At 42.5% G+C, this 17149-nt stretch overlaps 1 protein-coding gene across 4 annotated transcripts in view; it reads right to left on the bottom strand.

Annotated features, from left to right (window-relative positions):
• The window catches only part of Sgtb (small glutamine rich tetratricopeptide repeat co-chaperone beta), a 48318-nt gene that overhangs the window by 4810 nt on the left and 26359 nt on the right, over positions 1–17149 (bottom strand). For 2 of the 4 annotated variants that reach the window (XM_045138905.1, XM_004671181.2), the window contains exons 6-11: positions 14839–14943; positions 7753–7891; positions 7581–7643; positions 4710–4747; positions 4160–4243; positions 1507–1748 (exon numbers count right to left, since the gene is read on the bottom strand). In XM_045138905.1, the coding sequence (XP_044994840.1) occupies positions 1637–1748; positions 4160–4243; positions 4710–4747; positions 7581–7643; positions 7753–7891; positions 14839–14943 (541 nt within the window). In that variant the 3' untranslated portion in view covers positions 1507–1636. Of the gene's footprint in view, positions 1–136; positions 1749–4159; positions 4244–4709; positions 4748–7580; positions 7644–7752; positions 7892–14838; positions 14944–17149 lie in introns of those variants that run through there. The other 2 variants (XM_045138906.1, XM_045138907.1) reach the window with 2 other exon arrangements.

Below are 17149 nucleotides of genomic sequence, written 5' to 3'. Positions count from 1 at the left end.
TGACCCTGAATTTTCATTTTTTTAAAAAAATTAATTGATTTATTTATTAGAGACAGAAAAAGAGGGAGAGAGAGAGAATGGGCATGTCAGGGCCTCTAGCTACTGCAAACAAACTCTATACACATGTACCACCATGTGCATCTGGCTTATGTGGGACCTGGAGAATCAAACCTGGGTCCGTAGGCTGTGCAGGCATGTGCCTTAACCACTAAGCCATCTCTCCAGCCCTGAATTTTTATTTTTGATGAATTTTTTCCCCACCTGATGCTTACAGTAAAATTATGGAACCACTAGCTCACAAAAGGTAAAGGAGAAAAAGAAAAGATAAACTTCAAGATGCTGGTCTTGTGAACAGTTATACTTAGGTACTTATTAAGTACCTAACTTTTAAATTTTCCCTCACAGACCTTTTAAAATCATTACATGTCAGTCTCATGTAACCAACTTCATGATAAACAAGAAATTCCAATTGAAATTCGAACTGTCTCATCCACCAGAGACATGTCATTAGAATTTAATGTCATTTCTTTCTATTAACCATATGCATATCTCATAATAGATATTTTAAGTCTCCTGTTATGTTGAAATTGCAGTAAATTAAAGTTAAGCATAAGACTGGCATGCTAGGCAAAACTTAGTATATGAACAAACAATATTAGTGAAAGATGCCTTTTTGCTGTTTACCAAGTAATCTTAGGTTGTCTTGTTTTTTAAAAAAAAAAGTGTTAATGGGCACATAATTAAATTTCACTTAGAAAATCCTTAACTCAAGGTCACCACTGGATTATTTAAAAGTAAGTGTACTTGATAGTATCCAAGAATAAGTTCACCACCAGGAAAATTGTGATAATTAAGTTGAGTAGTTGTTATCACTGACCTAAACAATACCATTAAGGATTTCTAAATGTACTTCATTATGTACTTAACCGGCCATGCTAATGTTATCAACACTAAACTGCAGACAAGATAAGTTCTTAACTATCATAAAACCTGAGCACTACTTTGACTTTGTGTACATTCACATTATCTGGTTTTTCTCTTCACAACTTCCCCTTGCACTGCATGTTGCTTATTCCCAGCGCTTCAGGTTCCCATGGCTTACCGAACAAGCTGCCTTAAATGTAGTCCTGGCACCAGTGGTGCCTGTTCGTTATGATCATAGCACTTAGCAAAGCCAGCTCTGTTCAAGTCTCCTCCCTCCACATGCTGCTGAGAGAAATAGATTTCTTCCAAACTAGCATGTGAAGTTACCCTCCTCTCCAAAAGCTTCTGCCTCAGGGAACCTGGAGCTAAAGAACTGACCAGTAAATAGCCCTACTGCTTAATAAATATCTCTGCTATTAAATCTAATATAGAAATACAATGATGAAAGTTTGAGAATGAATGATCCCGGACCCACTGCTACATTAGCACTTTGCAATGCTACTACTGATCTGTTTCCAAAGGAGTTCAAGTCTGTTTGTGATAAGCCTATTGTCTGAACAGATGTATCCCTCCAGAACATACCCAAGGTTCTCCTCCCTTCTCTTCAGACACTGGATATGGTACTTTGTTGTGGTGGTGTTTGGCTACTATCTACAGTGGACTCAGCAGCGCCGGAAACCGTTTGCGTTGTGGGCTGGGTATTCTGGCCCAGTCAGGAACGTTCCTCGGTGCTGCTGCTGAATGATCTGCTCCGGATATGATTTCTCAGTTGCTCTATAAACTCAGGGTTCTGTTGCTGTATCTGCTGAGCAAACTGCTGGCCCCTGGAACACAAAGGCAAGAGAATTAAGGAACTGCCAGATACAAAGTGCTCATCCAAAAAGAGCCAACAGGAACTTCCCATAGCAAACAAGTGTTAGAACCCTAACTTCACCACTGCTTCTACACAGCATTATGACAAGACAGTGCTTTACAAGAAACAAACCATACTGTGTGTGTCAGCCTTTTTCCTAAGATCAAGAAGCAAAACACCCAAGCTAAAAACACAAGTGTCTGAGTTGTGTAGAATCTGAACTCCACTGTTTAATGACACACAATGGGCTAGGAAGCACAAGCTTTTTATGTGCTCAAAAATGCTCTTAGAGAAAGGTTTTCCTAGTTTCTCATGACAGTATAACTCCCAGTTTGGATCCTTATAGAAGTCACTATACAGCTAATGTGTTAAAGCCAAGGCTTAAATAGGTCTGAGGATGTAGCTCAAAGGTAGAACACTCACTGACCATGTTTGAGGTCCTAAGTTCAACTCCCACCACTGCATTAAGAAACAAAATTGGGCTGGAGAGATGGCTTAGTGGTTAAGGCACTTGCCTGTGAAGCCTAAGGACCCATGGTTTGACTAGCCAGATCCCACATAAGCCAGACACACAAGATAATGCAAGTGCTCAAGGTCATACATGCATACAAGGTGGCACACATGTCTGGAGTTCAACTTCAGTGGCTGGAGGCCCTGGCATGCCAATTTTCTCTCTTGCTCTCTCTAAAAAGAGAGAGAGAGAAGAAAAGAAAGAAAGAAAAAGAAAGTTGATTATGGTGATGCCATGTTTATAATCCCATGACTTGGGAGGCAGGAGAATAGGGAGTTCAAGGCCAGCTTCCTCTACACAAGACCCTATCTCAAAAACAAACACCCAAACAACAACAACAAAATGTTGAAAACAAAGTCAAGTTTATGTCCTCAATTGCATATGTTGCACATGATAATTATGCCACTTATACATCATTCTAAATGGTGTGATCATAAACAGCAAATGGTGCTGTGGCTCCCTAGTAACTGCCAGTAATGTCAGTAGACTTCAGGAGGAATATCTTAAGCAAGTTCTACAGAAGGTAATTTAATGTTAGCATGAGAAGACTCCTTCAGTGATATGAACATTAATACATGTACCGTGATTTTTAAAATTATTTACTTAGTTTTGTGGTGCCAGGGATTGAACCCATGGCTCAAGGATGTAAGTGCTTTGCCACTGAACGAACAGGTAGTTTTAACCTGGGTGTGGTGGTGCCTATAATCCTAAAACTCAGAAGTTTGAAGCATGAGAATTACCATGAGTTGGAGGACCAGCATAAACTGTCAAGACCCTGTCTCAAAGGACAAAAAAGAAGTGACATTAAAATATATATTGGGGCTGGAGAGATGGCTTAGCAGTTAGGCGCTTGCCTGCCAAGCCAAAGGACCTCAGTTCAGTTCCCCAGTACCACGTAAGCTAGATGCACAAGGTGGCGCATGCATCTGAAGTTCATTTGCAGTGACTGGAAACCCTGGCATGCCCATTCTCTCTCCCTCCCTCCCTCCCTCCCCCCCCCCGCCCTCTCTCTCTCTCTCTCTCTCTCTCTCTATATATATATATATACATATATATATATATATATATATATATATATATATATATATATATATTGTTTTTTAAGGTAGAGTTTTGCTGTAGCCCAGGCTGACCTGGAAATCACTATGTAGTCTCTGGGTGGCCTTGCATTCATGGCGATCCTCCGACCTCTGCCTTCCAAGTGCTGGGATTAAAGGTGTGCACCACCACTCCTGGCCAATACATATTTTTCAATAGATATCTGACTTCCATTTATATCCCAAATAAATTCAAGTGGGGAAAAGTGGTTTCCCGGTATCTTTTCACTATATTAGTGGAGAATTCAGAACTCACTGCTTTACATATGAGATCACAATACACATGCCTCAACAGTAGCCCCTCTGTAAATGAAGATAATATTGCTATCTCCATGTAAGAAATAGGAACCCCAATTCATACCGAAAACTAGTAACAAAAATTCAGGCTGCAAATCAAAAGACATCTATGCATGGATGATCTGGACCCTTAATAAGTTGCTAACTTGTTCCTCAGTCCCTCCAGCTATTGAATAGGGGTGCCAACTGCTTCTTTCCGCCTAAGGTCTGTCCTTCCAGATCTACTGGTACTTGAGGGTCCCTGGGAGAGAAAAACATGTATGAACACATGTGCTTGTACTCCAGACAGAGCTAGATCTCTAACCTTAAGGTTGAAATGTGACTCCTAGTTAGGAACTTCTTTCAGGCAAAGTTGGTTTAAAGAGGCTAGTCCTATTCATTTAAGATAAGATATTATAAAGATGACAGACCTGGCCCCTTAGAGATAAACTGTAAACATAAGATACATTTTCATCTTTCCTATTAAGCTCCACTTACGCTTGGATGAGACTAGACAGGTCAGTGAGGCCCCCAACTCCAGCAGCGGGTCCCCCAATGGCATTGGTCATCATTCCTGACATTCTAGGATATATAAAAGAAATGTCACTGAGATGAACAGATACTCTTCACAAATGGGATCACTGGCCCAGGAAAAGTGTTACATACAATAACCCCATTTAGCTTGGTGTGGTGGCACACACCTTTAATCCTGGCACTTGGGAGGCAGAGGATCACTGTGAGTTTGCGGGCACCCTGAGATGACATAGTGAATTCCAGGCCAGCCAGGGCTGGCTTGAGTGAGACCCTACCTTGAAAAAAATATATATATATAACTCCATTGGAGAAGAAGCTGGACCAAATGTGTATGGCTTTAAGTTCTAAGTGACTGGTATTCAGTGCAATTTATCATGTTTGAGCTGATCAGCTCAAATTAAAAGTCTGGCAGTCAATGTGAGTGAGAGCTGACTTCTGTGTGTCAAAGTTATTTTTTAAAAAAAAGCCTGGCAAGTAGAATGGGGAAACTTAATAAGCCCTTTTGTATACTTACAGCTGTTGAACTTGAGGGTTTTGCATTAAACTTGCTGCCTGTAATTGAAAAATAGATTGCCCATTAAAAATTAGGCAGTATCCAGATGTGGTGGCGCATACCTTTCATCTCAGCACTTGGAAACAGAGGTAGTAGGATCGTTACTAGTGCGACACCAGCTTGAGACTAAAGTAAGTTCCAGGTCAGCCTGAGCAAGAGTGAGACTCTCGGGCTGGAGAGATGGCTTAGCGGTTAAGCGCTTGCTTGTGAAGCCTAAGGACCCCAGTTCGAGGCTTGATTCCCCAGTACCCACGTTAGCCAGATGCACAAGGGGGCGCACTCATCTGGAATTCGTCTGCAGTGGCTGGAAGCCCTGGCACGCACATTCTCTCTCTGCCTCTTTCTCTGTCTGTCGTTCTCAAATAAATAAATAAAAATAACCCCCAAAATTTTTTTAAAAAAAGAGTGAAACTCTCCTTCAAACACAGAAAATAAATAAATAGAAGTTATGCAGTAATATTCAAAGATTGTGTAAAAGTAAGGATGAAAGCAAAAAGATGTATGTCCTACCCTTCTGTAGAGTTTTAGCGTACTGCACAAAATATGAGGATTAAAAAAAAAGAGGAACTGGGAAAGTTGGCATTAAAAAGACAGCACAAGGGTAATGAGATGGCAGGTATCAGTATAAACACAGCACTGTGAGCTGAGGACACAATAGTCAATTCACAGGAAAAACAGAAACTTTGAAAGTATCCAGTATATCCTATCCTTGAGAGGGGCAATACCAAGAGAGAAGGGACTTTGGTGCAGGGGCCAGAAAAGTCTTTTCAGCAGGCATGACAAGGTCAGGCATCTCTTCTTCCTTCACCTATCCGTCAACTGGAATTCTAGTACCTCTCTAAAACACCAGGTATAATCTCTATTAACCTGATCCTTTTAACTTTTATTACTTACTTTACTTTTAATTATTAGTGTCTTTTTTATTGATTTTGGTAGTTGGGGATTGAGTCCATAGCCTCATGCTCACTAAGTATATGCCCTGTCACTGACCTACATTCCCAGTCCTGACATCATCACCACCTTGTTGTTATTATTAGGTGGTTCTGCAGGTTAACCCAGGCCCTGAATGCTCGCTAAATGATTCACCACTGAGTACACCAATGTTCCATGCAGAGCCGCTCTAAGAGTTAAGACAGACTTTTAACCCTAGCTCCTATGGTGCTGTCATCCTTACTGTGCTGTGCAGCAGCTTAAAGACTAAGTTAAATCTGGAGCTGAATTCCATTTCCATATCCAATTGCAACAGCTTATCTTGAGCACTGGAAATGGGTGTACCAGGGTAAAGAACAGGACTTTGAAAGAGATAATATGCTTGCCACCAAATAGGAAGACAAACTAAACTTGATGGGAGAACTGTATGCTTCAATTAAAGAAAGATTTTTTTTAACTTGTTTAAATTTATTTATTTAAGAGCGACAGACAGAGAGAAAGAGGCAGAGAGAGAGAGAGAGAGAGAGAATGGGCACACCAGGGCCTCGAGCCACTGCAAACGAACTCCAGACGCGTGTGCCCCCTTGTGCATCTGACTAACGTGGGTCCTGGGGAATCGAGCCTCAAACCAGGGTCCTTAGGCTTCATAGGCAAGCGCTTAACTGCTAAGCCATCTCTCCAGCCCAAGTTAGCTAAAGATTTAATGAGTACAAGATACATTTATTGTTGTGTTCCAAAGATCCATAAATTATTTTGCTGAAGAATTCAGTGCAAGACTGGGAATATAGCTCAGTTACAACAGTGCTTTAAAGCAAGCTGAGGTCCTGGATTTGATTCCTAGCATGGTGTAAGCCAGGTATGATGGCATACACCTGTAACCCCTGCACCCAAGTCAGTTCAGCTACACGGCAAGTTCAACCCTAGCCTGTAATACATGAGACTGTCTCATAAATGAAAAAGAATGGAATGCATGTTACTGTGAAACATTTTGTTTTCATTTCGCCATGTAGAGAGTCAATCTTGGGCATACTAGCATTCTGCCCCTGAGCTCAACCCCCAGTGCCAAATGAACTCTGAGGACCAGGCTGAGGGCAAGATGAGGGACCTGTTAGGCAGTGCTCAGAGCTCACTGGTAGGTGTTGTCTTCCTGGAACCAATTTCATATAAGATAGTTGTTTTCAACCTTCCACAGATTTGAAGACTTTTGTGCCAATCTGATGAAAACTAGGGTTTTGGGCCCATAGGAGTACACAAATCCACCCGTATAGTGATTCTTGTATTTCATTTTAAAGAGCTTTTGGGAGTCTAGCCCTGGATTCCTTGAGAGGATAGAGAACAGGTATAGAACCTTTGCCTTAGCCCCTACAATCAGCACTTTACCACTACCAGTAAGAAGCTCTAGGAGAATCACTTGAGCCCAAAAGCTTTGAATTAGCTCAGGTAACCACTGTAAGATCCCATCTCTTTTAAAAGTATGAAAAAGAGCCGGGCGTGGTGGCGCACGCCTTTAATCCCAACACTTGGGAGGCAGAGGTAGGAGAATCACCATGAGTTCGAGGCCACCCTGAGACTACATATTGAATTCCAGGTCAGCCTGGGCTACAGTGAAACCCTACCTTGCAAAACCAAAAAAAAAAAAAAAAAAGGATGAAAAAGAATGTATGAGAAGGGCTGGGGTGATGACTCAGTGGTTAAAGGTATTTGCTTGCAAAGCCCACTGCTCGGCTTGATTCCCCAGCATACATGTAAAGCAGGATACAGACTGGCACATGTGTGTCTAGCATTAATTTGTAGCAGCAAAGAGACCCTGGCATGCCCATGCATAAGTACACACACACACACACACACACACACACACACACACAGTATGAAACAGTAAATCAGAAAAAGAAGTATACTCACCATACTAATGAAAGCTGGATTATTTATCAAGCTAGCCATGTCAAAGCTCAACCCAGTTCCTGTCTGTGAAAGAAGAGATTTATATCTGAGATTCATCCCAACCATTATAACTTAATGCCAACAAATTGTGAATGAGAGAATACATTCCACTCATTTCACATTAACAACTTACGGGACTAGATACCTCTCTTAACTTCTGTTCTGCTATTTTCAGATTTGATTTATAGGAATCATTTTCAGGGTCAAGATCTAAGGCCTTCTGATAACTTGTAACTGCTTCTTCAAATTTATTCATGGCAGTGAGGGCCAGCCTGAAGGAAACAGAGCAAGAGAGTTATGCTAAAGACCATCAGAATATCACAATGTCAAATGTCTTAGTACTGCATTCAGACCCAGATTAAACTGAATTTGCCCACCACCTTATTTATGGTTTACAGGAATATCACTAAAATTCCTATATTTTGAAGATTCTCTAAGTCTGACTTTTCTCCTTTTTGCTTGCTGACAATCTTAGTTACCCCACACAGATCATAAACTGGATGCTGAAGAGACAAGTCTTTCTTACTCTTCTATTTTTGAGACTAACATGTGAAGTAATTTGCTGTAGGAATCCCTAGAGAGAGACCAGCAAAGCTCTGTGCTAACAATCCTGTGACCACATAAATCTATGGACACTAATACAAAATTTGAAGACTGTAAACACTTTATTTGTGCCTTAACACTTCTTACATTTTTCCATCTTTACTAACATAGACATCAAACAACAATATTACTTTCCCATCTTTTAAAAAGTAGATTGTGGGGTACCAGATGATTAGTCCTAAACAAAATGTTTGTTAGTTCAACAAAAGAAAAAGAACATGCTGTAAAATTCCAATAAAAGCGTGCCACCCCCTGACCTGTAACTCCCAGTACCAGCATGTGGCTATCATCCACAATGAGCTTTTGATCAGAGAGACCTACAAGGCTTCCTAAAAGAAAGACAGATTTCTGTCCAAGTATTTGATGACCCACAAAAGGTTAGTGGTAAGACCCTACTGCTGAAGACACCTTATGTGGTTGACACGTAAAATGGAATGGCATGGCTGGAAGCTGGAAGAGAGTCAATCCCCCGACAGTCAGCGCGTCTAGCATCAGAAGGGGCTACATGGGCGACTGGAGGAAAATGACCAATATCTGTCCAAGCAACTCATGGTCTCACCTACTTAGCAGCAAATAACTTGTTGTGATGCTCACACAAGTGCAATAGTGGCACACAGCCATGGTGGGAAACCAACTGCTCTTGATTCAGCTAACTGATCCCCTCAGTGGTACGGGACCCATAGCTGGAGCTGGGAAACAAGTCAGAACCATATCCAAACATAAGCCCACTATCCACTATCAATCTACCACCAATTGTGGGCTACAAGAGGGCCTACACCTATTAAATTCTCTATTAAAAAGTAAGGGTTGAGCTGGGCGTGGTGGTGCATGCCTTTAATCCCAGCACTCGGGAGGCAGAGGTAGGAGGACTGCTGTGAGTTCAAGGCCACCCTGAGACTCCATAGTGAACTCCAGGTCAGCCTGAGCTAGAGTGAAACCCTACCTCAAAAAAAAAAAAAAAAAAAAGAAAGAAAGAAAAAGGAAAGTAAGGATTATCTCATTTGTCTGGTGCTAACTTACTCTCCATTGGAGAATCTGCTTCTCTTTTTCAGACAGATGTAGATCCTAAGGAGAGAGCCACCCCATCATACCTCAAAAGAGCCCCAGCTGAAACTAAGAACAATTGGAAAACAAGCAAGGGTGCTGTTTTCTTGGTGAACTGGGTACCAACACAAGGGTGAAGGAGATCAACACAGAGAAAAATCAACTCCTACCAAATCAGAGAGCCAGAGCCCCAGAGGCCCCCAACACCTTATCTCTGAAGCAAACCAAAAATGAACCCAACATGGCTCAGGGAAATTTTGCAGAAGAGGGGGCGGAAAGAATGTCAGAGCCACATGTTGGGTCATGATATACAGACATTTATCATACCCATAAGTGTGGGCCAACTCCAGAATCCATGATCCATATACCTCAACAAGGAGGGGCCAAGGGGAGGGGGTAAGTAATGGATGAGCCCAATAATGGTACCAAATTGACAGTATTGTCTGAGTACAAAGCTAATTAATAAAAAGAAAAAAGAAAAAAAAAAGTGCCACCCTAAGGACAAGTCTAAGAGTCTGTCAACACATTTTAATGTTTACCTTCATCCAGTTGAGAATTAAACAACATGATTTATGGAGGCATACTGTTGGGAGTTTACATTGGTTCTCAGGCTGTTGGTCTTTTTGGCATGTCTATGTGAGCGTGGTGTGCACATCTGTGCATGCAAATCTGTACTGTGTATGTATGTGTAGAGGGCAGAGGTGAACATCAGGTGTCTTTCTCAATCACTCTCATTTTTTTTTTTTTTTTGAGGCAAGCCCAACAGACTGTCCCTTTTATTTTTATGAGAGGGAGTAAGAGCAAGAGTTTGCATGAGAGACGGAAGAAAGGAGAGAGGGAGGGGAGGAGGGATGGGGAAAGGAAAGTGGGAGGTGGGGGGAGGGAGGGGGAAAGGGAAAATGGGAGGTAGTGGGAGAGGATGGGCATGCCAGGGCCTCCAGCAACCTGGCATGCATGTGCAACCTTGCATCACCTTGTGCGTCTGGCTTACATGAGACCTGGAGAGTTGAACATGGGTCCTCAGGCTTTGCAGGCAAGTGCCTTTACTGCTAAGCCATCCCCCCAGCCCCTCTACCTCATTTTTTTTTTAATTTTTAAATTTTTATTAACATTTTCCATGATTATAAAAAAATATCCCATGGTAATTCCCTCCCTCCCCACCCCCACACTTTCCCCTTTGAAATTCCATTCTCCATCATATTACCTCCCCATTACAACCATTGTACTTACATATATACAATATCAACCTATTAAGTATCCTCCTCCCTTCCTTTCTCTTCCCTTTATCTACCTCATTTTTTGACACAGCCTCTCAATGAATCTGGAGCTCATCAATTCAGCTAGACTGGTATTCAATAAGTCCCAGGAATCCTCCTGTCTCTGCTTCCCCAGCAATGTCGGCCTTGCTTTTTTTTTTAATTTTTCTTGTCTATTTTTATTTATTTATTTGAGAGCAACAGACAGAGAGAGAAAGAGGCAGATAGAGAGAGAGAGAGAGAATGGGTGCACCAGGGCCTCCAGCCACTGCAAATCAACTCCAGATGTGTGCGCCCTCTTGTGCATCTGGCTAACGTGGGTCCTGGGGAACCGAGCCTCAAACCAGGGTTCTTAGGCTTCACAGGCAAGCGCTTAACCGCTAAGCCATCTCTCCAGCCCCCGGCCTTGCTTTTATGTGGGTATTGGGGATCCAACTCAGGTCCTCATGCTGAATTATAAGTATCTTACTAAATGAGCCATCTCAGCCTGGTGTGGTGACACACGCCTTTAACCCCAGCACTCAGAGGCTGAGGTAGGAGGAATACTGCGAATTTAAGGCCAGCCTGAGACTACATAGTGAATGCCAGGTCAGCCTGGTCTATAGTAAGAGCCTACCTCGAAAAACAAAACAAATAAACCATCTCTCCACCCACCTGAGTTCTGTTTTAACCAATTAATGTGAGCCTTTCTCTTCTGATTTACCTCACAGACTTCTTATGCAGATAAAATACAGGATGAACCACAGGTTAATTTTTACAACTTAACTAGTTTCTGTTAGTTAATTTTGGAAGATACCTTAGTATTGTTGCCAATTAATAAATATTGAAATCCTACTATGTACCAGGTACCATTTTAAATACTAAGAATTCCACGATGAAATAGTTCCTAAATTTAAGAAAATCCAATTCCAACCATGGACGGACAGACAACATTAGGGGCTAGTGAGATGGCTTAGTGGTTAAAGCACCTGCCTGAGAAATCTAAGGACCCAGGTTCTAATTCCTCAGTGCCCACATGGGCCAGATGCATAAGTTGGCACATGCATCTGGAGTTCGTTTGCAGTGGCTACAGGCCCTGGCACATCTATTCTCTATCTGCCTCTTTCTCTCTCCCTCTCTCTCTCTCTCAAAAATTTTTAAGGGCAATATTAGGGCTGGAGAAATGGCTTAGTATTAAGGCACTTGCCTGCAAAGCTAAGGACCCATGTTCAACTCTCCAGATCCCACGTAAGCCAGATGCACGAGGTGATGCAAAGCAGTTTGGAGTGTGACTGCAGTGACTGAGGCCCAGGCACGCCAAATCTCTCTCCCCGCCCAAAGCAAAAATAAAAAACGCTAAAGGGCAAAATTAGGATGAACAAGACAGCAGCAGCAGTAGCCGTACCTAGACCACCTGAGTGACGTAAAAGCAAACCAGGGCCACAGAGATGGCTTAGAGATTAAGGCACGTGCCTGAAAAGCCCGAGGACTCGTGTTCTGCTCCCCAGCTCCCACGTAAGCCGGATGCACGGTGGCACACGCACACAGGCTGCACACGTCGGGAGCTCGGCGGCAGTGACTGGGGCACTAGCACGCCCGTTCTCTCTCTCTGCCACTCTGTTGCACTAAAAAAAAGGCCTGCCATGAAGAGATGGCTGGCTTAGCAGTTAAGGCATTTGCCTGCAAAGCCAAAGGACCTTGGTTCAACTCCCCAGGACCCACGTAAGTCAGATGCAAAAGGTAGCACAAGTTTCTGTGAACACTGCACTAGCAAATACTGATCAGTGGTTCATAAGGACAATACAAGGTTAGGTTCCTATGAGCCTCTGGTCATCAACTTATATAACCTTGCTTTATGTGTACTTTACCTAAAAGAACATACTTCACCTGTAGTATTGATTCATTAGCACTGAACTATTGCCAATACCACTAGCTCAGGTCAGAGTAAACTTTGTTTCACAGGTCCATTTTGCCTGGAAGATACATCCTTCTTGCACTTTTATCACCTCAGCCTGACTTGAAGGCCACTGTAAAGAGCAAAGTCACAGGAAAAGCATCAACATATTTTAAAATATACCAGTAAGGGGGCCAGGCGTGGCAGCGCACGCCTTTAATCTCAGCACTCGGGAGGCAGAGGTAGGAGGATCGCCATGAATTCGAGGCCGCCCTGAGACTACATAGTGCATTCCAGGTCAGCCTGAGCTAGAGTGAAACCCTACCTCAGAAAAAAGAAAAATATATATACCACCAAGGGCTAGAGATATGGCTTGGCAGTTAAGGCACTTGCCTGCAAAGCTTAAGGACCCAGGTTTGATTCCCCAGTGCCCACATAAGGCAGATGCACAAGGTGGCGCATGCGTCTGGAGTTTGTTTGCAGTGGCTGAATGCCCTGGTGTCTCTATTCTCTGTTTTCTCTTCTCTCTGTTTCCTTCTCTCTCTCTCTCTCTCTCTCTCTCTCACAGACACACACACACATAAATAAGTAAAAATCAATTTAAAAAATTTGAAATGTACCACCAAATAGTCTTTTTCAGCATAAGCTAAAACAAACAAACAAACAAACAAAATGTGTCACATTACTCAGCCTCCAATGAGAAAGTACACATCAGATGAATTTTTTGCCTTGGAAGACCAGAAAAGGATCTTACCTCAGTACTGAACTAGTTTTAAACTAAGTAGCAGGTAGACCAATTCATAAATACAGAATCTGTAAACAGCAAGGAACAGCTACCGGTGGAATGTCAAAGCAGGGCAGGATGAAGTCGGGAGAGAACAGAGCACACGGGAACAGTGAAGGAGAGCCTGCGCAGAGGAGGCAGAGGAAGGAGCAGGAGCAGAACTGGGAAAGGAAGGCGAAAAGCAAGCATGATGAGTCTTAGAGGAGGAAGTCTTCGAGACAGAAGTAACTGTGTCAAATCCTGAAAGATGTGGTAAAGCAAGAATACAGAAGATTACACTAATTAGCTTTGACAAAAATAATGTCCAAACTGATGGTCTTGGATTGCCCTGTCTTCATACAGAGAGCGTATTAAGAGCTCTGCAGAGAAAGAGAACTGATAGTGTGGAGAGACAGATATAGACAAAGAGATTAGATGTCGGCTCATCTAGTTATGGAAGCTGACAAGTCCCAGTACTTGCCATGTATATGCCAGATGCCCAAGAAAATTCGTGCTGTACTCCACTCCAAACATGAAGACGAGAGAACCAGGGGAGCTGACAGTGTAATTCCATGTCAGAATCCAAAGGCTTGAGATCCAGGAATGACAAGGTCCGAGGGTAGAAGGTAGATGTCCCAACTCAAGAACAGTGAATTCACCTTCCCTTTGCCTTTTTGTTCCATTTGGACCATCAACAGATGGCACGAGAGATGCCCACCCACCTTGGGAAGGATGACCTTTACCCAAATGCACAGCTTCGAATGCTCATTCCTTCCACAAAGACCCTCACAAACATGCCTAGAAATAGTGCTCTGCCTACTATCTGATCATCTCTCAGCCCAGTCGAGTTGTCATAGGAAACAAACCATCACAGTCATACAGACAAGAGCCCTACTGGCATGGGCTAAAGAAAGAACGGGAGAGAGTGGGAGAGAGTGGGAGGGAGGGAGGGAGGAGACAAAGACAAATTTGTAGGGGAAAAAAAAGAGGAACTGAGATATGAGCCCGTAGTGCAGAGTAGCGCTGGGTAAAAAAATGAGCCCAACAGTGGCAAGTGTTACTATCAGAGTGCTGCAGAAGACAAAGAGGGCAGTGACATGTGAGGTCACACAAAGGGCTGAGATCTCAAACCATGAATGGAGGTGATGGTCAAAGTGAGGACTCTCTGGTTTTAACAGGGACACAAGACAAATGGTACTGGTACAAATGCAAGGAGACGGGTGGACTCAGAAGTAGGGAGACAAGTGTCTATTCTGTAAGCGATGACTATGTCCTCACGTGTAAGCAATCTCACCAGCTGAGGGGTCCCATGAAGGCAGAAATAGAAATCTGAAGGGAGAAGCTAAGAAAACACTCATCCCAGAGAATGGAAAAGTAAATCCAGAAGGAAACATAGTAAGGCTGTCAGGCAGCATTCAGCCCTTGTATGACACTTGTGGCCATGGCTAAGAAATGAGTCTGCCTCTATGGTCATGTGATTTTCTTCAACAATCAGTCAAGGAAAAAATAACTGCTGATCTTATTTTCTGGTCAGAGAAAGTATATTCATTTCCTTCCTTTTGTTATATTGATCTTCTTAGTAGCTCAAAGGGTACAAAACCAAGCAGGAAATTCAAAATCAAACCATCAAAAGTTTATCTGGTGCTACTACATAGCACTGAACGTTCCCCAAGAACTTACCCCATCCGCCCATAGGCCTTACTGTACTGCGAATCAATTGCTATGGCTTTTTCACAGTCCTTTATCGCATCTGTGTAGTGACTCAATTTGCTTTGAGCAGCAGCCCTAAGAGAAAGAAATTTATTATTAATTTCATTATAATTACTACAAGGCACTAATCTAGATTTATCAGGTACTAATGAAACTACATGCTTCTTTTCCCAATTTTTAAATCACTCCTAATAAATCTCTTTTTAAAAAAAAATATTTAATGGTGCTGGGCGTGGTGGCCCATGCCTTTAATCCCAGCACTCGGAAGACAGAGGTAGGAGGATCGCCATGAGTTCGAGGCCACCCTGAGGCTACATAGTGAATTCCAGGTCAGCCGGGGCTAGAGCAAAACCCTACCACAAAACAAAACAAAACAAAACAAAACAAACAAACAAATATATATATATATATATATATGTATGTATGTATGTATATATGTATGTATGTATATCTGCAAGCAGAGCAGTACAGAGAAAAAGAAAGAGAAAAAGAGAGAGAGAAAATGGGTGTGCCAGGGCCTCTAGCCACTGCAGGTGAACTCCAGACACATGTGCCACCTTATGCATCTGGCTTTATGTAGGTACTGGGGAATTGAACTGGGGTCCTTAGGTTTCGCAAGCAGTGTCTTAACCATTGAGCCATCTCTCTAGCCCAAATTTCTAGGTTAACTTGTCAAAGACAACTGCACAATGAAAAAATTTAAATACTTCAAAATGTCAGAAAATATGTAACTTCCTTTCCACTCGTATGTATTTAATGCAAGTCATACAACTTACCCACCTGCTCACTGCCATTCTAATCTGCCTAGAAAGAACCCTGAGAGCACTACAGTACATGGACTACCAAGGAAGCACACAGAGTAAACAGTCACTATGAAGTGGTTGCTTTAATAGTGTAATAAAATATTCCAACAAACCGACATGATTCACTTCTGATGCAGAAAGATCTTTCACTCTTACAGAAGTTCTTATAACCTACCTCAGCAAAAATTTAAAAAGACCAAAACAGCTGAAGAAAACATCATTTGCCTATATAAAAATCTCCGTGTGACCTCTCTTCCACAGGAGCCATTCCCTCAAGAAATGGAAGGAAATAATAGACGGTATAAGATGCATTCTCAAATGACTACTGTTGTCTAGCTAAATTCATATATTATACTCACCAAACTAAACAGTTATGCTGATGCACAGATCTTAATGTTACTCTCACTTTTGGTTAAAGAAGCTTCTCTTTTCAGATGGCGGTGCTCAAAACTCACCACAGTGCTGAGGAGAAGTGACAGTGGCGTGTTTAGCACTGAGACATCTCTGCCACACCCTCCAAGACTCAGGGACCACTGTGGAAGAGCTGGCGGAAAGAATTTAAGAGCCAAAAATAGGGAAAGACTGCTTACAATGCAATCTTCCAGACACAAAGTGGCCTTGATATTCATGACCTCACAGTGGCTAATACTAACTACACACGACCTGTACACCTTGGAGAAAAAAATAATGGTATCAAAATAGGAGCCTATTTGGAAAGAAGAAGGAGTTCAGTGGAGGGGAGTTGGGAAGGGGGAAAGGGAGGTTGGTGAGAAAGGATTATGATCTCAGTACATTGTCTGTATTTACAACAGTTGTCAATGGACAGTTCTTAACAAGATGCAAACTCAGAAGACAGCAGTGTGAGTAGCCAGTGTGCACAGCTGATGAGCAGCAGTGGTCCATTGCTTGGGATCAAGCATGAGGACCAGGGCACAGTGATGCTTTCATGGATTCGCACCATCCCCAAGAGCGATGCTGTGCTGAAGACCCTGCTATTTCAAACACTAACTCCCCAAATGAGGGTCCCTTCTACTAATAAAGGAAGGAAGCACATTCAGAAAGCTTGGCTTGCAAACCATGAAACTGACTTAGGTTCCTCAGCATTCTTGAGTCTACTGATAAAAGTTCTCAACAAGGGCTGGAAGGATGGCTTAGTGGTTAAGGTATTTGCCTGCAAAGCCAAACCAGGTTTGATTCCACAGGACCCATATTAGCCAGATACACAAGGGGGCACAAGCATCTGAAGATCATTTGCAGTGGTTGGAAGCCCTGGCACGCCCATTGTCTCTCTCTTTCTCCATCAAATAAATAAATAAATATAAAATAATTTTTAAAAAGTTCTCAACAATAACCCCCAGCTTTTTGAACTCAGTCCTCTCCCAGGATCTTCTGAGAAGCACTGCTCTCATTTTTTTTTTTTTTTTTGAGGTAGGGTCTTACTCTAGCTCAGGCTGACCTGGAATTCACTATGTAGTCTC

The sequence above is a fragment of the Jaculus jaculus genome, chromosome 20 (genome assembly GCF_020740685.1).
Source record: "Jaculus jaculus isolate mJacJac1 chromosome 20, mJacJac1.mat.Y.cur, whole genome shotgun sequence".
Classification (NCBI taxonomy): domain Eukaryota; kingdom Metazoa; phylum Chordata; class Mammalia; order Rodentia; family Dipodidae; genus Jaculus; species Jaculus jaculus.
Note: the sequence above shows the minus strand (reverse complement) of the source record. Positions and strands in the feature narration are given on the sequence as shown.